General features: G+C 39.0%; 1 protein-coding gene across 1 annotated transcript in view; it reads left to right on the forward strand.

Annotated features, from left to right (window-relative positions):
* Window positions 1–445: 445 nt before the first annotated feature.
* The window catches only part of Mrc1 (mannose receptor C-type 1), a 110,178-nt gene continuing 86,315 nt past the window's right edge, over window positions 446–24,308 (forward strand). Inside the window, exons 1-4 of the mRNA XM_013144549.3 lie at window positions 446–686; window positions 13,371–13,772; window positions 17,458–17,631; window positions 21,489–21,653. Of these exons, the coding sequence (XP_013000003.1) occupies window positions 626–686; window positions 13,371–13,772; window positions 17,458–17,631; window positions 21,489–21,653 (802 nt within the window). The 5' untranslated portion in view covers window positions 446–625. The remainder of the gene's footprint in view (window positions 687–13,370; window positions 13,773–17,457; window positions 17,632–21,488; window positions 21,654–24,308) is intronic.

Consider the following 24,308-nt stretch of genomic DNA (forward strand, 5'->3'; position numbering starts at 1 on the left):
AGGAGGGTGATTCAGAGCACTGAGTATAGAGAATAAGATCAGTTGCCTCTTAAGTAAAAGTGTCCCCAGGAAAACTGTCCCCCATGAAAACTGTCCCCATGAAAACTGTTCCCCAGGAAAACTACCCTTTAGCATCTGTTGTTTTTGTCCCTTTAGAGTGGGTGTCTCTGCATAGCGACCCCTAACTCCCTGCTTCCCATAGGAGCCTGTTCTCCACTCAGCTGCACACTTAGCAGCAGAGAGGTCCTGGCCCAGTCACTTCCCTGCAAGCCAGGGCAGCTGTGCACCCCTCCCTGTTGTCACCCCTCCCTGTTGTCACCCTTCTCTCGCACGTGTGCCTTTCTCCTCTTCCCCCTGTGCCTGCCCTTCTCAGAAGTTAGCTTACGAAGCAAAGTTGTAACTTTGAATTCCTGTTTTTGTAACCACCCCCATGTGACAGGATATCTCCTTACTGGAGGGTTTTCCTAAATTCAGGAACCCTTTAAAAGGGGCAGCTTCCTCTGGCCTCCTTTTCACCCTGAGGACCCGGGCCAGACTGGGGGACAGAGGGGACTGTCAGGGGTCCTGTGTGTTTCTTTTTCATGCTCTCCTTTGCATCGTGGGAGAAAAGGATAAACCCTGGGCCATGAGGCTGTCCCTGCTCCTGGGTTTTGTCTCTGTCGTGCCTGTGGCTGTGCAGCTCCTGGGTAAGTCAGCCATGAGGTGGGAATTTTGCAATGACGTGGGGGCTTGGGGCGTACTTTCATCTTTGAGGTTCATGCTACGAGTCCTTCCTGTGTTCACCTGTGAGAGGAGACCACACTTCCCTCACAGCACCTGCACACAGGTACAATCTCAGCCTGCCCCAGGTTTACAAGCCCAGCAGTGAGACAGCTTCCCGCGTGACAGGTGCTGCCTGCAGGAGCCCTGCGGCTCTCTCTCTCCTCAGCTTGTGCAAGGATTTCCTGCTCTGTGGTGTGCCGCTCCATTTCCAACTAACTCCCAACAATTACTTTCTGAGACTCTCAGTTTGAGAGGAGGAGGACAAAGATTCTTCTCCCACATCCAAGGGCAAGATCACCCAGCAACTCCCCTCTCCCTGGGATTCCATGTGATTGCCACATTCATTTTTCTCCTGGGAACCATTTTTAATAATTTGCAATTTTTATGGCTGGGAGGCTCATCCTTATCTGTTTTCTAAATTGGTCAAACTGTCTCATGAGCAGATGCTTTCAGTTTTTAATCGCGCTTTGGCTGAAGATAGGTGATTGCTTTTTAGGAGTAGGTTCAGAGCTTTTCAAAATCTCTAAGATGTTATTGAGTCTTTCTGTTTCTTCCACTCAACCTGCTTGAGCTTCAGCAAGACTGCGTGGGACAATTTTTATTCCTGCTTTTATTTTTGAGATGGTTTACGAGGGATTTCAACTTTGGTGCTTTGCTGTTGTTCCTCACCCGCCTTTATTTCCACCAGCTAACTGGAGTAGAGTTTGTCCCAGGGGCCCTGCACAGAGCCCTGCTGTGATGGTGGTGGGAGGGGGGACTCCCTGCAGAGAGAGTGTTTGACAACTGGATCCTACTAACCATGGAGAGTAGTGATTATCAAATTACAAGTGATGGCAGCATGGTTGGTACCCTGCCTCTGTCACTTGCTAGCTGTATGACCCTGAGCAGTGACTTACACTTTTGTGCCTTAGTTTCTATGTCTATAAAATGGGGAAAATAGTATTTCCTTTTGCATGAGTTGTAGTGTTGACTGGATGAGTTACAAATCTCTGACCCACAGTATGTGTTTGGTATAAGCATTAAGTGTGAAAAGAAGTGGTTTTCCCTCCTCCTGCAACAATAATTAGTTTCTGGTAAGAGTGGTATTTTAAGAACTAGAAGGCAAAGTTTCTCAAGAAAACATGCTGAACCGAGACTCCTGGGGTCCAGAGTCTTGGCTACATAGTGGCTTTCTCAGCTGATAGTAGGTGCTGGAGAAGAGTCTCTGGAACTTGGACTTGGTAGGTGAGGCCCCCTCTCTATCTCTATCTTTCCTAATATTTCTATCTTGTGTAAGAGAATTAAAATATTCTCTAAGCCCCAAAGGGGAAAATTCAGACCTGAGAAAATCTAAGGGTTCTGTTGTCTTAAATGGAGTAGTCTGTTGAGGAGTAGTAAGTTCCCTGTGATGAGGTGCCTTCAGACAGATGCTGAATGAATAATTTAAAACCCGGATTCTATAAGCTAGTCCAGTCCAGCAGGAACAGCTGCATAATGTAGTCATATTAAAAAAGAAAAGGAAGAAAAAAATAGAAAGAAATTGATTTATTATATTTTATTTAGCTCAATAGGGCCCAGACTTTGTCTCAAACACATACACACACACACACACACACACACACACACACACACACACACACTGAAATGTGGTGTGAACTGTATATTCACTGCTATTCAATTGCACATTCAACTGAGAGGAGTCTCATTCTAGGCTGACAATCATCACGTTCGTCACATAGGGCCACAGCTCCCATCATGGGCAGCCCTTAGTTGTTTTTTTTTTTTTTTTTTTTTTTTAAACTGGCACCAATGCTTTTGAGGAAGAAGTATTTCTCAATTTTCTTAGGAAGTTTTGCCTCCTTGAGACAGCAGAATGCTTCACCCTGACCTATGTCTTCCTTTTCCTAGGCATAGCTATTGGGGGAGAGAGAAAGAGGTATTGAAGAACTGTTTATTTGGAGAATCAAAAGCAAAGAAACAAACAAAAAAGGTCAAGGGGCCCCTTTCAAAATTTGTGTTTCTCCCCAGAGCCCATGATCCTCAATTTACCTTTTCTTAGTCCAAGTAGCACGTAAGGAGAGGGATCTGGGTAAAGTGGGTGGAACAGCAGCTTCATTAGCAAAGCAACACACAGGTGAATCTCCAGGGCCCCTTCTCTGGCTTCCTACCCTCCATCCTTGCTTCTGGTCAACCCAGAACCTTCTCTTCCACTCCCGAGGGAGCAGCACCGTAGGCATCCAGCAGGATGGGCTTCATGAAAGGGTGGATGTGCGCCAGTGTGCCTGGGAGTCCAGGCCAGGTACCAGAGGGGTCACTTGCCCTTCTCGGCCTGCTATCTTTTACCCCTCACTGCCAACATTTAGGTCTTGGGAAATTATGGCTGCAGTAGACACGTGGTAGAGTTGAACACCACCAGCAGAGACTTTTTTTGCTTGACAATGAGAGAATTTGGTTTGTGAGTAATAGCGTGCTGGTAAACTGAACAAGTTGTTTTCAGAAGAAAAAAAAAAACAAAACAGTGATTTGATTTGTGGTGTTTACTGATTTCCGTGATGAAATATTCCCACCATGGTGGATGTGAAGCTCCTGATACGATGCCTTGAAATGCAGAGTTGGGATGAGCTGTGACTGACAAGATCTCATGAACTAGTGCCACGGACCACAGAGCAAAGGGAACAGGGGCCTCTCTCCAAGCTCTCAGGATGCAGCTCCCACAGGGGCTAGAAAAAGCCCAGGGCAAGGGCCCGCTGTGAAACCAGAGGGAGATTTGCTTCTATGAAGCAAGAGCGACCTGGGAAGTCAAGTTTTAGTGTGATCATTGTGCAGGTTCACAGGCACTGCTTGAGTAGGCAGAGGTAGACCTTGGATTTGAACTTCATTTTCAACTCTCCCTTTTCCACCTCCCTTTAGATTTCTTGCTGTAATTTAAGACTGGCTGAGTGAGAATCAGGCTGGCCTTTCTGGACTAGGTCAGGGGCTCAGAGCGGGAAGCCACCATATAATGACTCTGACTTTAATATATGCAAAAAACCACCTAATTCCGATGCTCTCATTCTTCCTGTTTCATTTTCCTCATCTAAATGCTAAGGAAGAGAATGTCACGCTGTCATGGTATTAAAACTCACCATTACTCTTGAAAACTTATTATTCAGTATAAAACCATCTTACAATATTAATTCTTAAAAGTATTTATTTTCCACAAAATGCAGTTAAGTGGGAGAGAAACACCAGCCCTTGGCTCGTATTTCATTTGTTTTCATACTCCACTTCATAGCTTTTCTCAGGGCTTGTATTTGGAGGTCTGTGTTCACATCTGTATGTCTCAGCGGAGGACTAGGTTAGAGTTTTAGTGACTAAGTGTGATCTGTGGTTTAAGCTACAAGTATTGAGCACAAATAAATGTAGTTGCAGTATAGATCTCAGGAACCCTAGCTTTGCCCAAGGCAGGTGGGGAGGTGACACTTTCTTTTTGCTGGAGGAGAACCTGAGACTCTAAAAGGAGAGTAGGTAACAGAAGATCCTTGCGGCAAGGACCAGAGCGAACTCTTGATCATGTTTTCTTCTCCTCTCCTCCTCCTTCTCCCTCAACTCCTCCTTCTCTTTATTATTCCATGTTTGCTTCACACAGTGATTACACACATCCTGAGGAGGTGGTCCCTGTCCACAACACGTTTCAATTGTGTTTTCATCCCCTTCTTCCCCTCTCCTCCCTCCATCTCATGGTTCCCTTCCCTTTTGCAAAAGATTTATCTCCTTGTTTCTTATTTTAGTTTGCTCTTTAATTTATTTATGTTTTGAGTTTTCCATATAATAAATCATGTGACATTTCAGCCTCCATGTCTGACTTATCTTGCTTAACCTTATGGTCTTGAGGGAGGTGCATTCCATTTTCTTACAGATGAGTCAAGTTTATCTCTCTTTGTGACAGAGTAGTACTCCCTTGGGCATAAATACTACATTTTCCTTACTTAAAGACATATAGGCCTCTTCCAAGATTTAGCTATTATGAATTGTGCTGCTATAAACATAGTTATGCATGGATCACTGTAATATGCTATCTCTAATCTCTTTGGGAAGATACCTACGAGGGAATAACTGGTTCAACTGGAATTTTAATCTTTAGGTTTTTGAGGCCTCTTCACACTGATTTCCACAGTCATTGCACTAGTATACATTCCCACCAACAGTGTGTCTGTCATTTCAGTTGCCTGTGTTTTCTGACTCAGGCTAAGTAGACATAATTTAGCAGCTGGAGTGCATTGGTTGGAAAGATGTACATGTGGATAAAAACCACCATATGCTAAAAGAGGGATTTAGATCCTCTTCCTGTATCACAATTTTGGATTTTTTTATTTCTAGAGGGAGACAAGGATGTGTTGATTCAGTATTTACTACACGTGAAATGATTCTCCAGGGTTTTACATGAATTCACATAGGGGTTCACAGTGAGTCTATCAAAGAACTAATGTTCTATCAAAGAACTATCCTCATTTTATAGATCAGGAAACTGGAATGGTCAGTTTAAGGCAACACAGCTCATGGTGGAGCCAAAATTTGACTGCATATTTTGCCAGTCCCCAAAAACATTTTTCTCCCTTTAATGCTGTCTGCTTCTGAGGCTGGAAACTCTGGATCCCTGCTTTCTGTGTCCTTCTGTCCTGTCCTCCTCTCTTTCTAGGTTGCTGAATCAGCTCTCCCTTGGCTCTAATTCCCTTGGCTCTGAACCATTGCACATGGTATCCAAGACCAATTTCCTGAAGTTAATGATAATAATAACAAATAGGTCCTAAGCAATTGCTATAATGAGAACTATTCTAAGATCTTTATTTAAATTATCTTATTTAATTCTTACCACAGTGCTTAGGTCCTGTTACCTCTCTTTTACTTTACCAATGGGAAAATGGGAGCAGTGAGTGGTACTGACCAAGGTCACACAGCCAGGAAGCTCTTGGATCTGGTTAACTGGGAACCACACAGTGAAGCTCTACATACAAGTTGACAGGATGAAAGAGTTCACTGGCATGACTGCATGTGGATGAACAAACACGAGTGTGCAAACAACTTCTACAAAACCTGTATATGTGTTCATTTGTTCCCATGTTGGGGCAGAGCTGACATTCAAAAGTTGCTGGTAGACAAGCCCGAGGAGGGAGGATGAGCGTTGACATAGAAATTAATATTGTAGAGATGTTGAAGGAATGTCATAGGGATTTCATGCATTTTTGTCTTCCCCTTGAGCTTTGGATCACTTCACAGCTGAGTATGGTGGCAAAGGCCTATAATTTTGGAACTCTGGGAGGCTGAGTCAGGAGAAGTCCAAGTTGGAGCTCAGCCTGGACAACTTGGTGACACAGTGGTCTCCTATCTCAAAATTAAAAGAAAAAACAATTTAAAAAGGGTTGGGGGATGTAGCTCAGTGCGAAAGCGTAGGTTCTGGAAAAACCAAAATAAAAAGAAAAGCCATTTCAGATTCATATTTGTACCTCCCCAAATAGCCAAATGTAGTGACAAATTGGTAGGTATTCTGAATATTTAATGAATGAATGAAAGATCGAAGTGAGAAATAAAATAATTCTTAATTTTTCCTTTACCTTTTGATCAATCCTGATGATGATCAAGCCTAGCCTGATGATTCTTCATCTACCCCTAGCATCAAGTGTAGCTTTTCGTATCTACTAAGTATTTAGTAAATAATTTTCACTTGATTTCAGTATTTTGGGGGGAAACCGTCATAGGTTTTTCTTCCTGTTATTAATGTTATTATTATTATTTGGGTAATACTGTGGATTAAACCCAGGGCTTTCATACTGATCTGCATCTCCAGATCTTTTTTATTTTGATTTTTATTTTTGATTTTTGTTTTTATTTTTTATTTTATTTTTGCTAAGTTGCCCAGGCTGGTGTATACATTTGTGATCCTCCTGCCTCAGCCTCCTAAAGTACCACAGTTACACATATCTGCCACTATGCCTGGCTTTGCATTTGCTTCCTAAGGCTGATGGACATACCCTATCTTGCGGTTTGTGCTCTTCCTGAAGGTATCTGACAGCTGTGCTCTGATTTGAGTGCAAGGCAATCCCAGGAAGCACTGGCAGGAGAATGGGGAAGTGAGACAGGAAGGGAAAGTGTGTGGACAAGCCTGTGACCACAGTGGGCAAGGGGAGTTGGGGATCTCAGGGGAGCTGTGGGTGACATTAAGGATCACTCTCTCAGAGTCTCACAGTCATCCCATCTGAGGGGCAAGGCCCTGAACCTGCCCATCACTGGAGAAGAGCTGATCCCGGGGTCCCTTCTATACAGTTCTGTGTGCAACCTTGGGACTGGAGTCTCTGAGGACCAGAAAAAGTACCCAGGCCAAAAGATATGCTGTGGAATTTGGCAGTGGGGCCAACATGCACTAAGATGGCAAAGGCCAAAGAGGAATCAGGAATGTTCTGGCACTCACTACCACTAGAATATGCTTGATTATGTTCTGCTAACTCAGCGTCCCGCTATTCCAGAAGTTATTTTCTTTTATCTTTTTATGTCAGCATTTTATGTGTTGATGGTAGAGAAAGACTAAAGGTGTAATAGACTCTATAGAATATCATCTTATATCCCTACATACCTACCTTTTAAAACCTAAGGTTTCTTTGCTGGTGGGTTTGGAAAAGTCTTTGCTTATTTAATGCTGTATAATAATTTAAAAATGGTAAAATATACTTAAAAAATTCATGCTGATGGTATTAGATATCTGAACTTCAGTTACTATGAACTTGAGATGTTGATTTAGCTTTATCAATCCATTCCTAAATTTATTTTTCCTTATTGTTGGCCCTTGAAATAATCAGACTAGAGTATTAACTTGGTGTGGTCAGGGAACTTGCTTCTTTGACTTCTGTTTGTTTTTTCACTAGCACAGTGTTTGCATACAGTACATGTTTGCCAAGTATTTGTCACAAAGTAAGTATGACATAGAAAGATGGAGTTCAGATACAGGGAGAATCTTTCCAATTCATAAGGTTCTGATGTGTAAGTATTAAAACAAGAAACTCAGATCTTAAAAATGAAATGAGAAGGCAAAAATGTGAATGGGACCCTCTGTCTGCTCAGCTTTGCAATATTTTTATTATAAAAACAGAATTAGTACAAATAAAAGTTAGAATGTTTTATAAAGATGTGACATTAGAGTGGTGAAGGGTGACAAGAATGCCCCAATTTGCCTTTTGCTCAGGGCTAAAAGTCCTTTCAGAAGAGGAAGTATGACATTTTAAGTCAAATGCATTTCACAGAGACAGTGATAAATGCAAACCCACTTGTTGACTGCTGGGGGAGAAGAATTATGCACAAATACATCACTATAATGTGATAACTTTACGTTTCCTTGTATTGTCTGATGGAGACAATATGGAACTTCTGCTTCCTAACTTCGAAAGATAAGTTGAATAAACACAACTAGATAAGTGCATGTTGAAACTTTTTATTTCCAAATGCTTTTTTTGTAAGTATAAGTGTTTGTAAATTGCTCTTGGGAAAAGAAGCAAGCTTTCAGGGAACAAGGCTAATGTTAAATGTACCCCTAATTATTAAATTATTTATCTGAACTGTTTGTCAAGATGCTTCAGATTAAGTAAGCTTTCATTTATTCAACTAATATTGTTGAGAGATGACTACATGCTTCCCAAAGAGAAACTACTGTGTTCAACCAGAAAGATCAAGTTTATTTTTCTCATGGACTTTACACTAGTAGTACATGACAGATGAGACACAGACAAAAGTAAACAAATGTGGCCAGTTTGTAAAGGAGTTGATACCTGCCCTGGCATCTTAGCAGACCCAGAAAAAGGAACTCAAAATACGAAGTTGCTGGTGCAGACAGGAGACTGGTGGGTCTGAGGAACAGAAAAACAGCATGGTTGAAAGGTGATGCATGGGTCACAGGGTCTTTATTGTCAAGGAATAATCTTTGGTTAGGAACAAATATTCTAGCCCAAGGCCTAAGGTAAGAGAACATAGTGAGTGAAGTATTAATATTCAGCCACAGTGTGGTATACATTCCAGGCAATACAGTAAAGAAATTGTGAAAATAGAAATCACACTGTACTGTGATTCAGGGGATGCAACCATTATATGCAGTAGATTTGGCACTGTGGAGTTAGCAATAAGTCAGACCCAGGTGCTGGAAGGAAATTGGGAGACAGATGTTAATCTCCTCGATGACAGCACTTCAGAGAGAGTAGGAGCAGGTTTGTTATAGGTTGGCATATAAAGTTGAAAAGACTGGAGGAGGACATATGTATTAGACAGGGCTTTGCAGAGAAATAGAATGTGTGTGTGTGTGTCTAGAGCGATAAGGAATTGGCTCACACAACTGTGGAGAACAGTGAGTCCAGGAGTGACAGGGAAAAGCTGTTATTACAGTTAGTCTGTATAATTCAGCTTCCCATCATTATAAGGAAATGCTTGAGTTAATCAATTTATAAAGAGAAAAGCTTTATTTTGGCTCACAGCTTTGGAGGGTCCAGGCCATGATTAGCTACAGCAATTGCTTTGGGTAGTTAATAGCCAGGTAGCACATCATGGTGGAAGAGTAAAACTGTATACTTCATGGCCAGGAAGGAGAGAGAGAGAGAGAGAGAGAGAGAGAGAGAGAGAGAGAGAGAGACAGAGACAGACAGAGACAGAGACAGAGACAGAGACAGAGAGACAGAGAGGGACAAAGACAGACAGAGAGACACAGAGAGACAGAGACAGAGAGACAGAGACACAGAGAGAGACAGAGAGACAGAGACAGAGAGACAGAGAAAGAGAGAGAGACAGAGAGAAAAGAGAGAGAGGAGAGAGGTGAGACCTTGTAAAAAGTCCTTGAGTCCCTGGAAGTGTGCTCTCCAAGAAAACTGTGGGACTCCAGATCTCTCTCTCTCTCTCTCTCTCTCTCTCTCTCTCTCTCTCTTTCCCTTTCTCTCTCTCTCTCTCTCTCTCTCTCTCTCTCTCTCTCTCTCTCTCCTTGTCTCCTCTCACCTCCTGGAGGATCTACCATGTCCCTGAAATACCACACTGAGGAAAAAGCTTTAATACATGGGCTTTTGGGGAACATTTAAAATCCATACTAAAGGCAGTTTAGAGGCAGAAGTCTCTCTCCTTTGATGGATTCCCTCTTCACAGTTTGGTTTTTCTTTTAATTTCCTCAAATTCTACTGATTTAAGTGAATTTCTCATCTTCAGCAAAGACTACAGCAACATGTAGAATAGTGTTTGACCTGATATCTGCCCATCACAAGTTTGCCAAGTCATCTCATGAAATTAACCTTTGTAGTATATTTTTAGGTAGCACCAATAGATTTTGCTATTGTCCTGAAAAGTGTGGGAAAATGGAAAATCCAGGATGATACCTATGTTTTGGGTATACCAAGCTAGATGGATGAGAAAGAGAAGACTTCCATCACGCTTAAAGTTGAAAGGAACTACAGATGAAAATTAGGCATGTAAAATAAAAGTCCTGTAGGTATAAACCCTCTAAGGAAGCAACATTATTTGTGTACAGACTTTTCTATGCCTTACCTTAAATGGTTGGTTACCACTCAGTTGGTCAGCCAGTATGTGCTGTTGGTCTGCATGGTGGTACACACCTGTTCTAATACCAGTACTCAGGAGGTTGAGGCAGGAAAATCACAAATTTGAGCCCAGCATGGGCAATCTAGGAAGGTCCTGTTTAAAAAAAAAGACTGGGAATATAGTTCAGTAGTAGAAGGTGACACAAACACTCAGTGTTTGCTGTTCAACAGTACAATCAATGCAGTTGAACTGTGAAGGGAAAGATATATTTACTATTAACAATGAGATGTTATTGAGCAAAGCTATCTGGAAGATGGAAAACAAGTCCAGAAAGGAAAACAGCAAGTGAAATAGCCAAAATGAATTAACTGACAGAAGTTTCAGGACTCATTACCTTTTTAGTGGGGACTAAATTTATATTCATATGTGGTACATGACTCTAGTTTTAAAAAAATCTACAAAAATTTCCTATCTCCTGTGTTTTATTATGAGTCAAGCACTGTACTGTTGAAATTTTAATTTTATTGCCAAGGCACAAAATTCCTCATTTAGTCACACAAGGGCATGGGCAGCAAGCAAATGGGGTCAAGCGAGGCAGAGTCCAGCTAGACAGGCGATTCAGTCAGGTATGGCAAGTTCGGGTGACAGATGTCAACCCCGGCAATGCCAACAGAAGCAGGTGTTCTGGATCCAGGCTTTATTGCGTCCCAATTCCAAGAAATCAAATGCACACACATGAGTAACAGCTGAGGCAGCCAGGCAGCCATTCAATGGAGCACAGACTTAGGATCCCAGGTAGCAAAGAGGCAGAGGTCTCCAAAAGTGTAGCCGGAGGGAGACAGAGGAGCATGCAGGGAGAAAGTGACCTCTTCCAGCTATGAGTCAGGCTTAGATTCTGGGTGGTGTGGATCCCACTGTGGTATCGAGAACAGCAAACAGAACCCAGGCCAGAAAAAAACTCTTACAACACAGGAGAACCTTCCTCGTGGCACTTTTCTTGGTTTTATTTCACTGGAATGATTTGGTTAAAAATAGGTTTATTCAGACCCTCAAAATCTGCAATGTTATCAGCTCTTTTGAGAGAACTATGCAGTGGTGGTGTACATCTGTAATCCCAGCGCATGAGAGGCTGAGGCAGGAGGATCACTGAGAGTATGAGGCCAGCCTGGGCTACACAGTAAGTTCAAGGCCATCCCGCATTACATAATGAGACCTTGTCTTAAAAAGCAAAACAACAACAAAAATGAAAAATAAGTTGAAAGAATTTAGGAAAACTTCAGAAGACTATAATTTATATGCATCCTCTAAAATTAAAAAAAATTTCATTTGTTTTGTTGTTGTTGTTTTTTTTTGTACCAGGGATTGAACTCATTACCTCATGCTTACTAGGCAGGCGCTTATGCTACTGAGCTAAATCCCTGCCCCATTTGTGTATTCTTTAAAAAAAATATAAAAAGAAAAATGTTGACATGAATTCAACTTTGATTTAAAGAAAAAAATATGCTTACTGAGTCCTTTTTTTCTTTCCCTTTCTGAGAGGAAGTCTCATTTTGCCAGTTGGCAGTTATGTACTCTAATAGAAGCCATCCATATATATTTACTTATCACCAGTTCCAAATTACAAGCATAAAAATTGTTGTTTCAAAAGCTGTGATGATTGGTGTGACTTTGTTATAAGTCATGGGATTGAAGAGGGTTGGAGCTCTAATTTTGTTCTTTGATCAAAGTTGTTTAGAGTGTATTTCTACAGAAATGGAAGAATAAAAATGTTAATTTTTATGAAAAATGATGGCATTTTGAAAAGGGATTGTGTTTTCTGATCTTTATTATTTTCTTCTATGTGTTTTTTGTTTTTTTCTGTCTTTCATTTCTAATTTCTTAAGGAAAGATATGAGGATATTTCATAACTTTCTTCTTTTCTAATAAATGTACTTGGTGAAAAAAAGTCATGCTTCTAAATGTCTCCAGTGATATAAAAATTACATTTATTTGTCCTTTATTGAAAACCAGAAATAATTATTAAATATACTTTTGTATCCTTTTAGTCTATAAAGGTTAGATTGAATATGCCAATAAAATGAAAGTTAACATACTATATTAGACATTTTAGATAGTAAGTCATTTTTTTTTTTTTTTTTTTTTTGGTAGCAGAGATCAAACTCGCGACCTTGTGCTTACCAAGCAGGCGCTTACACCACTGAACTAAATCCTTGGCCCAGTGATTTTTTTTATTTTATAATAATAAAAAGTAAAAAAATTTCATAACAATAACAATATACTGTGTAGTATCTTCCAAATAGTTGCTCAGAATGCAAGACAGACTAAAAAGATTTTTATAAAAAAGAAGCAAACATAACATAATTCAGTTTTTTGAGGAATCTTCACAGTCATTTCTATAGTGGTTGTACTAATTTACTTCCTTACCAACAATGTAGAAGAATTTTTCACGAATCTTTCAATTATTTAATGTTGAAAGAGAAAAAGAAAACAAGATAAAATTTATCAAGTGGGCCTGACCTTTACTACCCAGAATATATTTCAAAAACTTTCAGGGCATAAAAGGATGATAACGTTATCTAAAGTAACAATATTTTTTAAATTTAAGAAAGTTAAAAGCCCCTAGGGCAATCAGTAAAATAATTATATGTAGGTTTCATCTTTCTGGTTCAAAAAGATTTCAGATATGTCACACTTCAAAATCCTGTTCTGGGAAATTCGTGTATTTAATTTTACAGCTTTTGTATTGAATTACTTCAGTTTCTTTTTTTAGATTGATATTCTTCCCTTTTGTTATCTTCCTTTATGTGCAGCTCACTGCATGTCAAGTGCGCCTTTTCCTGAGGCTCTTCATCATCTCCAGGACTTCCGGCTGGTTGCTAGTGGCCACTGGTGCTAAGGCTGGCAAACCCGGAAGTCAGCTCCTCCCTCCTGCTTCCGGGATGCCCCGGAAGAAAACGTGCCAGGCCAGGGTCTGGCTACCTCTCCTTTTCCTGTAATCATACATTTTTAGGAAATATAAAGATACGCAACTTTTAACCTAAGCCATTATACTTATTACATGACCACTCACGCGTTTTATTTCTTCTTTGTAACAGATACGAGACAATTTTTAATCTATAATGAAGATCACAAGCGCTGTGTAGAAGCAGTCAACTCCAATGCAGTCCAAACTGCACCTTGCAACCAGGACTCAAAGTTACAGAAATTCCGATGGGTGTCCCCGGACCAGGTCATGAGCATTGCTTTTAAGTTATGCTTGGGAGTGCCGTCAAAAACCGATTGGGTTCCTGTCACCCTCTATCCTTGCAACTCCAAAAGTGAGATTCAGAAATGGGAGTGCAAAAATGACACACTTTTTGGGATCAAGGGTGAAGATCTGTACTTTAACTATGGCAATAAACAAGAAAAGAATGTTATGTTGTACAAGGGATCTGGCCTGTGGAGCCGGTGGAAGATCTATGGGACCACAGATGATTTGTGCTCCAGAGGTTATGAAGGTGAGAAACTTGGCATTTTTTTATCTTTGTGTCGTATTTCTGTCTTTTTCTGAGATAGAATTTTTAAAAATAACAATGTTCATGTATGTATTGGGGTCAGGGTATTTAGCTCAGCAGCACAAGCGCCTGCCTGGCAAGCGCAAAGTCATGAGTTAGATTCCTATATCAAAAAAAAAAAAAAGGTCTTTATTAGAAATATTAACCGCTTTGAATGCTTTTTTGTTTAGAACATGACACTAAATAAACGTGTTAAAAGTTCCTGAATAATATCTTAGCTATCTGTAGTTAATATGACAGTATTCCATTTGAATTTCTCTATTTTTCAACTTTGCAGAACTTTTCAGAAAATTTTTCAGAAAACTATTTTCTGTAACCTTTGACTTAAATCTTCCTATTTAACTTTATAAGATTTCATGATAGATGAGTCTAACCAAACGATTCTTTTCCTTTAAGTTTTCCCAAGGGAAATGATCCTTAGAACAGTATTTATCAATTCAAATTGCCTGAAATGAAATTTTTGGCAAATTTCCATACAGTTTGGGTTTCTAAGTGTTTCTGAATTTGTCACCCTTTGAGTATTGAGAGAATGTACTAACCAGACTAGAGGCGTTAGATAATAAATTAACATGCACCGTATTTAGTTAGCTGTCTTTGAAAGTAGTAGCAGTGCTGTGGTGGGAAGTTATTGTACTGTGGTTGGCTTTTTGTGCTCTTGATGGTTAAATAAAATCAGTGTATTTCATCTTCTTCTATCCTGGCCAGTGTGCATTCTCTGGAAACTGTTACAAAAGAAAACAAAAATAAAAAAGAACTTGAAGCCATGTATAAAGGCTGGTCTTTTGAGTCAGGTGATAGTGTCACCCCATTTCAAGTTTGGACACTTAGTTATTGTTAAGTGTTATCTAAGACAACCCTCAAGGTCAGAGCAGAGCCTCCTTTAGGGACAACATTTATGTATTTTCAAAATTTCTTTGTTGCTCGGGCTGCTAAGATGTGTTGAACATAGCTTATCCCAACTGAGACAAAGCACAGGGATTCAGTTTTGTAAGGAGATAATTTGTTAGCTTTCTATTTTCAGGGACAGTCTAAGTAGAAATTGAAATAGGGTGAGTATAGGGCTCATAAAAGTCATTCAAAGCTATTTATTGAACATAATGCCCGAATTGGAAATTTCAAGAGGCAGCCTAAGTAATACAGACTCCTAGGAGAAAATCGATAGAAAATTAAAGGGCAAGAATGGTAAATCGAACTTGACTGAGTCAACTTCCACAGATGGAACAGTTGTGCTAATGCTAATTGAGGAATTCAATTTGATTAAGATTGCTACTAACACATCACTGTACTTGTTTTAAAATACAATGCCTCGGTTCCCCATCTCCTGCCCTTTCTGTCCTCCTGTATATTTTGAGACAAATGTGCCTAAGGTTTAGGAGAGCGGGTGTCATTCTTCAATATGCTTAAGAATCACTTGGAGAGCTTGTTAAAAATGGAGTTTGCAACCTCCCTTCTTCCCCAGTTTGAATTAGCGCAGAACAGGAAGGGCACAGGGATGTTTTGAATCATTTTTATGAAGCTCTGGGTGATACTGATGCAGGTAGTCAACTGACCACCTTCTGAATACTCTCTAACAATCTCCCAGTATTTAAAATACTCCTTCTAGAGGATGTAGACCCTCAGAGTTAACCTGAGACACGTTAAATAGAATACACAATTGAACTGATATCAATCAACCTGAGTTGTAACGTTGGCTGATTCTACAGTTAATTTAGAATAATAGAATCAGAGCTGTATTTCAGATGGATTTGAGAGTTGTCTGAAACTTTGGACCACATGAGGAAGAATAATTACACTGCAGTTTTATGATACTTTAATGATGTGTCTGGGGTGGAACTTCATCCTTTCAATCTCATTAGCACCTGGTATATAGAGAGGTTTAGTAATCATTAAATAAGCCAAGTTAGTCCCAAAAGAGCCCTTTTGGATTGGCATCTATGTACAAAGCAAGAAATTTTCTTGACCAACTTAATAAATAGTGCCCCTAGGGCATGGAGAAGTCTTTATGAGTTTTCTTCATAGAAAGGCACAGGCATCCCAGTGACTAAAAGTTGGCATGATTCTTTCAGAATCTAGCACATAACATATACAATTTACGTTTTGGACAACTAGTCCTGTAACTTAGTGGAACTGATGATAGAATAACATTTTAAAGTTATTTACAACTAGCCAGCTGATGAAAATATAATTTTGAGATAATTAAATTAAAACAAAGCCCTGGTTGGATAAGTGCAATAAATGAAGTACAAAAAGGAAGGAGCTAACATTTCTTGTGTTCTTATTATGTGCTATATGTCTTACACATTTCTTATTAGCTAAAAAGCTAAGTGTCTTTCAAGAACTTTTCAAATCACAAAATCTCTGAAATGTAATGAAGAATTCTTACTCAGGATAAACTCTGAGTGTCAGTTGGTAGCATAAAGGCAATATAAAGAGTTATTACCTCCCAAAGTGAGAATTCCTAGAAAAATAAAGACTTTAACGGTCCTGAAGAGTTTATCTATATGAGTGGTTGGATTGTTAGTGGAGATAACTCTGATCCTTTTGATTTAAGGCAAATTCTTAGCAGCAGTGGTTCTAACTGTATGTGCTGATGTATTCTGGTAATCCAAGGTTCTGGGTAAATGAGGCAGGAGGATCACGAGTTCGAGCCTGGGCTGAGAAGTTTTGCAAAGCTTTGAGAACCTGCTCAAAATAAAAAATAACAAGGGTTGGAGACAGCTGAGTGTGAAGGCTCTGGGTTCCCTATACCAAGAAAAAGACAAAAAAGTAAAAACCCTAATGGTTCCATATGTGTTTCATTTTCTGTTCTAGCTGAATGCAGAACTTTGCACTTGCTCTTTTTGAATTTGGTTTTGAAGACATCAAGGGTCAATTGTAGATAGTAGCTAATGGTTTTGGTGGTTTTGAATGGTTTCTTTTTGTGATACAAATTAGGCAGCTAGCCAAAATTCCTATTCTTACTCATAATCAGTGTTACAAAGACCGGATGGACAAGAAAAGATTGGAGGGAACTTAAATGTCACCTGCATGCTGGGATTGCATAGCTTTAGTTATTTTCAACCTAATGCTTTGATAATGCTATGGCATTAACCAAGCGGAAGGATGGCCTTTCCTCTGTTTTGGAGGAAATGTGGAAGTTAACGCTGATGTCAATAGAAGTGACTATTATTATTTTGTAAGAGGAAGGAGGAAAATGTGTTCCAACAGAAGTAGAAAATGTAGTTCCTACATAGTCTATTGGAGATGTCCAGCAAAAGACGGGAGTACAGGTTGAATAAATGAGGGGACTCTCCAGTGTAGGTACCCCAAGTATGTTTAAAAGAGCAAGTCTTACATCAAAACGATTAGAGAAGCTCAGAGTTATCTCCACTGACAATCCAATCATCAATAAATTCTTCAGAAAGTTAAAGTCTTTATTTTTCTAGGAATTCTCACTTTGGGAAAAGATAACTCTTTACGTTGGTTTTATGCTACCAGTTGACATTCAGAGCTTATCCTAAGTAAGAATTCTTAATTACATTTCAGAGATTTTGTATGTTTAAAAGAGCAAGTCTTATAGACTCTTTACAGGAAATTCAGTGTTTAAATTCAGAATCACTCTGATTCTAACTGCAAATTATTTCCATAGCCGTATACACGCTGCAGGGCAATGCAAATGGAGCCCCCTGTGCTTTTCCCTTCAAGTTTGGAAACAAGTTGTATGCAGACTGCACAAATGCTGGCCGGTCAGATGGGTGGCTCTGGTGCGCGACCACCGCAGACTACGACACTAATAAGCTGTTTGGATTTTGTCCTACGAAATGTAAGTAACCATTTAACAAGAAAAGTCTGACACATTCGCTCTGGCTATGAGATAAGAAGACCTGTGTTTATCTAAGCCAGTTTCCTCCCAAAGTTATTCACATGAATTAACACATAATATCCTTCCATTACTCTTTACAGATATTATTCTTATTTTACAGTGGCAAGATGGCTCATGTTGGCCCAAGACTAGACCAGAGAATACTTTTGATCCTGGGCTCTTTGATACGTATTTAGGTCTCGTTAAGATTAGACTATACCCCAATTGTCCCTGCATCAAATAACCCCCCAATTTTTTAAACTAACTATCAATCATTTTCTAAGACTATATAGAACAAAATATATATGATCAATATTATACTCAAAGCTGTAGATAGATGCATCATTACTCTAATCACCTTCTGTGTTTAACTTTATCAAACCACAGATCAAAACAAAATTTAAATGATGCCTTCCATGAGGTTTGTTGGAAGAGAGACAAGAGCAGGCTCCCATACTTTGCGACAATATAATGAAAAGAACTCCTTGTGGTGAAAATAATGTTAATCATTTCCTTCTTAAGCTTAATTTTCAAAGGATATAATTTAATTTAACATAGGAATCAGTAGAATTGGGTAATTTATATACATGCAGGTCTTTTAGAAATAAAAGTTCAAGTGTTTTTGCAATAATGCAAGAACAAAGTTAGGTAGCAGCACTATTGCTTACGAATTCTTGGTTAAGAACTAGTAAAGAGACAGCACATCTGGTTTTAGGTGGAGTGGAGGAGGGCCCCTGTGTCAGGCGGCAGATCTGAGCTGTAGAAAGAGGAAAGGGTCAGTTCTTTGCTTCACTTTCCCCATCACACACATCCTTCCGCTGCCAGCTTCTCATTTCCTAACCCTCTGGCCTCTTTAACTTACTGCTTCAGATTAGATCAGAGCAGCTCCAGTTTCCTGGCATCACCCAGAATTCTGTACTTGCAGACCAGCAGGGTTCAGGGATGGGCACGCAGTGTGGTCCAGGATGGTGGCAGTGGCATCACTTACTGCTACATTTTATCACCACAGTTCTACACATAAATGTGTACCTTCATTTGTCAAATTGAAGTCAGGCTCCTAGAACTTTTCATTCTTATCTCTTGGGATTGGTCACTCCTAATCATCCCACTAAAAGTAAATTTCAATTCTGACCATTATAATTGTCTTCTTTAGGCAGTCACTGTACTCTGGATAAATGCCCATAAACATGACAGGTTTTTGGTTGATTATGACACTACTCCTGGTCTTGGACAGATGCATGTGCTGATTTTCTGTCAACATTTAGAGATTTGGTTACAATTAAAGTTTTGTTTTGGTTATAATTACAGGTTTAATTTTTCCATGAGAGAACTTTATGTCAGGAAAACATAGTATGCTTTCCTGTCTTTTAAAATTTAAAAGATATAAAGGGATAGCGATTGAAGAGTGTCATTCTCTCACTTAATAGGAATGATATATTTTATATCTAGAAGGGAATAAGAGAATGTATTTCTTGGGTTTGAGTATAGCACCCCCATTTAAGTGGTATTGACAAGGAAATAGTGGGGAAATGTGTGATTTAATGAATGAAATGGGATGATAAAGGGTAAACTGCTGATCACAAAGAAAACTCACAACCTTGGAGATCCTAAAACAATTTCCCCTGCAAAGAGGGGGGCAGTTTACTAGTAGAATAATTTTTTTTCTATATTCACTTACTTATTTATGTATTATTAGTATATGTTTTTATAGTCAGAGTAATTTTTATTCTTGTTTCTTCTAAGTTAGGTCTTCAGAATCAAATTATGCACTTTTTTCTGTTAAATGTGAAAGTGAAATACCTAAACAAACTGTTTAATTTCACATTTAAATTTAAAGCACAGTTTATAAATTTCATGCCAAAAGGTTTGTAATTTTACAATCTCTTTCATTTTGTATTAGCTTAAAACCAGGAGGTTCGATAGAGGAAAATGATATACCAGTTACGTACCCTAAATATTCATGTGTCATTGTACTTTGGATTGTTTGTTATGATGTTTTCCTTCTGTTTAAACCATTTAAAATATCATGAGAACAGGAAGAGGAAAAGACTCTGCTCTCAATTTCCTATAGCTTGCAACTTTAGCTTTCAACATTACTTGGGGTGGTTTACAGTAGAAGCTTGAACCCTTTGTAGTGATGTTGTACAGTCAGCAAACTTACAAATCATTGAGAGAGATGTTTTAATTTCTTGATTTAAAATACAAAACATATTTTCTTTAAAAGAAGAGTCAATTGAATCCTCTTCTTTATTTATATCCCTTTCCTCTACTTCTGGAGAATAAAATAATACTTTTATTAATCCTTTACATTTCTTATAATATTACAAACAAAACTTTGTTTTTCTAAAAATACTTGCTTAAACTGTCTTCAAATTCAAATATACTTTAATGTCATGTAGATGATCTCACTTGTATTGACATAGAAAACTTAAAAGGCCTCAAATGTAATTTAAGTTTAATATTACTAATTGAAATTCATTTTTATGTGAACATATAATGATTTTATAATTAGTTTTTAGGGCTTGGATATAGAGTTCTTGCCTAGAGTTGTTTGATCCCAGATATCATAAGACACAAAAAATTATGAATTTATACTGTTACTCGAATCAAATTCTAATGTATTTTCTTCCTTTTCGATGCATCATGAACCACACATTTCCTATCACAGGGTGTGGTACGTGTAGTACAAAAAGGTCTGTGGTCATCAGATGCAAAACATAACTGAGTCCCAGTTAGAAAGCCCACCAGCATGGGCTGTATGCTTATGGAAACTGAATTTCTCAGCAAGTTGAGCACTTCTCAGTGAATCTGAGAAACTGCTCAAATAAATGGAGAGATGATTCTCTCTTCCTTTCAAATAAATGGTGAGATGATTTCTTCCATGACTTGTATATAAAATTTTATATTATTAAAAAATGGAAAATTCCATAATAAGAGAAATATGAAGAGATCTCATTTCTTTACTAAATTCTCAAACATCTTGCATGTAAATGCTATAAATACTATTTGTCTACCCTGCTAGCAGTGGGCTGTCATAGAGCACACCAGGTTTGTAGAGTATATTGGGTAACATATGCTCTCTTATTCCCAGTGCTATTTGCAAATTAACAATGTTAAGCTGGTCACTGTGGTTCACACTTGTTATGTCAGCTATTTGGGAGTCTGAGATAGGGGAATTGCAAGTTTGAACCCAACCTGAACAACTTAGTGACTTAGATCCTGTCTCAAAATAGAAACAAAAAGGGCTTGAGAGTGTAGCTCAGTGTAAAGGCCCTGGATTCAATCCTCAGTACTAAAAAACAAAATAAAACAAATGGAATAATCTCCCTTTCATCTTTATATTTGCCTTAATTCCCAACTTAACTGAGCCACAGAGGATGAGGCCTCTCTTTTTTCTTTTTGAAATGTATCTATTAGTTGATATATGTTTTTTTCCAGTTTTAACCTTTTATTAACTCATGTTTTTTGTTGTTGTTGTTGTTTGGGTACCTGGGATTGAACTCATGACCTCGCACTTGCCAGGCAGGCACTTTTGCCTCTGAGCTAAATCCCCAACCCCTATTAACTCGTTTGCAATACACCTTTTTTTTTTTTTTTGAACAGGTAGAATAAGGCTGATACTTTGAATGCCCCAACTCATTTCAGAGTGAATAAAATCCAACCAGCTTTCAAAATTTAAAGAAACAGGAAAAAAAGGGGAAAGAAAAAGAAATATAATGGTTTAAGTAATCATGCTGTTAGGATGTCTTAAAAAATACTGTTCCTGGAAAGTGTTTCCAATACTTAACACAGCAATTTCCATTTGATAATTTTTGCAGTTGAGGGCAGTGAAACATTATGGACTAAAGACCCACTGACCAGCATCCTCTACCAGATCAACTCCAAGTCTGCACTGACCTGGCAACAGGCAAGGAAGAGCTGCCAACAGCAGGATGCTGAGCTTTTGAGTATCACAGAGATTCATGAGCAGACATACCTAACAGGTAATATGCAATGTTGTAAGTATGATCATGATTGCATTATTTCTACATAATTTAACTTAAAAAGTAGGCAGTGCCAATGATTCTTGGCACCATGATAGAGATGTTCCCTAAGCAGATAGTACAGATGATAAGGTAAATCTACTCTCTGAAACTGACCTCAAGGGTGGGAAATAGGTCTTATTTCCTACGCCAGCATTGTTCTATTGATTATGACTGTATCTAGAGCCAGTGCTATGAAGGACCCTGAACATATATTGGCTGTTAGAGATGACTGATGTTGTTCTTGGACACATGCAGTGGCACCATGCTGGTCAAGTCGTCACCAGCCAGGACTCAGTGGAAGTCAGAGGTCTTTCTTTAACGTCGTGGAGTTTGAGATGATTAAACAAATACTGCTCCTATCAGCAGAGACAGATTAAGAACTTCTCCTGAGTCCTCTTTGCCTCCCGTCTCCCCAGCTTTTGAACATCATAATTTTTCACATCTTACCAATATCCTTTCCATAATATGCTTAAATACCTGTTGTAAGATTATAAATGTTAGAAAAGGTAATGTTTGCTTGAGAAAAGAGTGTCTGCTTCAGATTCTAAAAATCAAACTTGAGGAGGCAGAACTCAGTGAGAAATCATTGCAGGGAGAACCACATCCTTCTGACCATTTTCAGAATTTCCTCTCCATTTCACCCTGACACTATTAGATTAATACACTGCTGACCCTGTGGTTGCCGTGTTTGTCTTTAGTGACTTTTCATTTCCTGTCAAGTGGCTGAACACCCAGAGGCTGCCAGGGGTCCACTTACTATTCTTGTCTCCTTCATGCATTCTGTCATCTTAACAAAAGTCTTACATACCTCCTAGATGACATTGATGTCTCATATTTCTCACCCTACATCTTTTTCTATGCCATTGAAAAATCTGAAATTCCCCAAGTTTTATACAGTAGAAAAATAGTTCCTTCCATTACTCTTATCTGTTTATCACGTTTATAACAGCTACTTACATACATGTTCCATTTCCCCTACAAGAATACAGACACTCCTTGTTTAATGACTGAGTTTCATTCCTGTGATTAGGGCTTTAAATTGGTCACTAAATTACAATATTCAGAACAAGAGATGGTCAATGGAAACTCTATCTTGATTACTTTGCTTTTATTTATGTAACTCTTAATGTGTAACAGAACATAAAACTACAGTGGTATTCTGTACAGTATAATCAGCAAAATTACAGTACTATATAAATAAGGTGTACTGTACTGAAAAAGACATTGAGGCTCTATAAAGATGTACAGAACTATAGAAATAAAAGGTCATAAGTCTGACTGGTAAGTCGTAAGTTCAGACAGTTGTTAAACAGGTAGGTTATTATGTGAGCAATATCTATACATGCATTAATTTTTTTCTTCACTCTTTTAACAAACTATCAGGTATGCCAGCCATTGTGTTAGCTCCTGGGCACCCAAAATTGACCCCATGCTGTTCACATAGAGCTTAAAGAGCAATGGGAAAAACAGATGTAAATAAGAAACCAAATGAGTAAGTACAGATGCCTTAGGAAGTGGTGAGCACTGTGTGAAGAATGGGGTAGTGAGACAGGTTGGCAGTGACAACTGTACCACCTACCCCTGGTAAGAAGATTTGTGTAGGATCTTTCATGAAAAAGAGTCTTGATGAATGTTTTCTGGCAAACAAATTATGCTGCAGCTAAATAAAAATAATTATTTAGAAATTCAGCCTAATGTTTGGACAACTGGAAAGTTTATGGCAAGATGACTGTTGAGTTTTTAAAAGAGCAGTTTCTTATTCATCATCTGGGAAATTTGCTAGAGTGAAGAGGCCAGGCCTGGGTTTCAGAGATTCTAGATCAACAACTGTTTCCAGGATCTGTATTTTATTCATCCCTTAGGTGAGTCTGATGCAGAAGGTTGAGGGACCATGTTGACAAAACTCCATGATAGTATGTGGTTGAACCCAGCTACTGACACTAGGAGGCAGGGGTCACGGGAATCGACTCTGGATGCTGACTGTCTGAGTCCTCCATCTGAAACTGGGTGGGTGGTGTTAGGGGAACTACTGGAGGCTTCCTTGCCTCAGCGGCCAGACGCCTTTCAAGGGAAAATGTGCGTGAACCAACATGCTGGCCATTATACGTAGTCACTCTGTCTGCTTTCCCAGTGCTTGCATTTTTTGACTGTTTTGGGGGTGGCACCCTTCATCAGCTGCAACACATGTGTCCTGTACATTGTCATTAACTGGACAGAGCATGGAAAACAGTATGACCTCACAGTGTGTGTGCACACACTTAGATTTGAAGGAAGAAATTCTGCCTCTGTCTGCACACTCTGTTTTGTTCTGGTTTTTGCAGAAGTTCTAACATTAAGACAAATATCTAAACAATTGATATTTATAAGCAGGATTAAAAATACAGAGACAGAGAAGGCATGGAAAGAGATAAATATTAATTCATGTAGATGATTAAAGGATAGAACGAGGTGGTTCATGACAATGCTCAGGCCATTTGTGCCCGTTTACAGGGAATACATTTACACATATCAAGGTTGAAACGGCTGCACTTGGCATCTGTTCTTTTCTGAAGTCCGGGTTGTGTTTTCTTGACTTTTTCAATTTTTGCGTGTTTTCTGACCTTCTAGAAACCA

The sequence above is a fragment of the Cavia porcellus genome, unplaced genomic scaffold (assembly GCF_034190915.1).
Source record: "Cavia porcellus strain 051 isolate PalLab524CR breed Dunkin Hartley unplaced genomic scaffold, mCavPor4.1 scaffold_27, whole genome shotgun sequence".
Taxonomy (NCBI): Eukaryota; Metazoa; Chordata; class Mammalia; order Rodentia; family Caviidae; genus Cavia; species Cavia porcellus.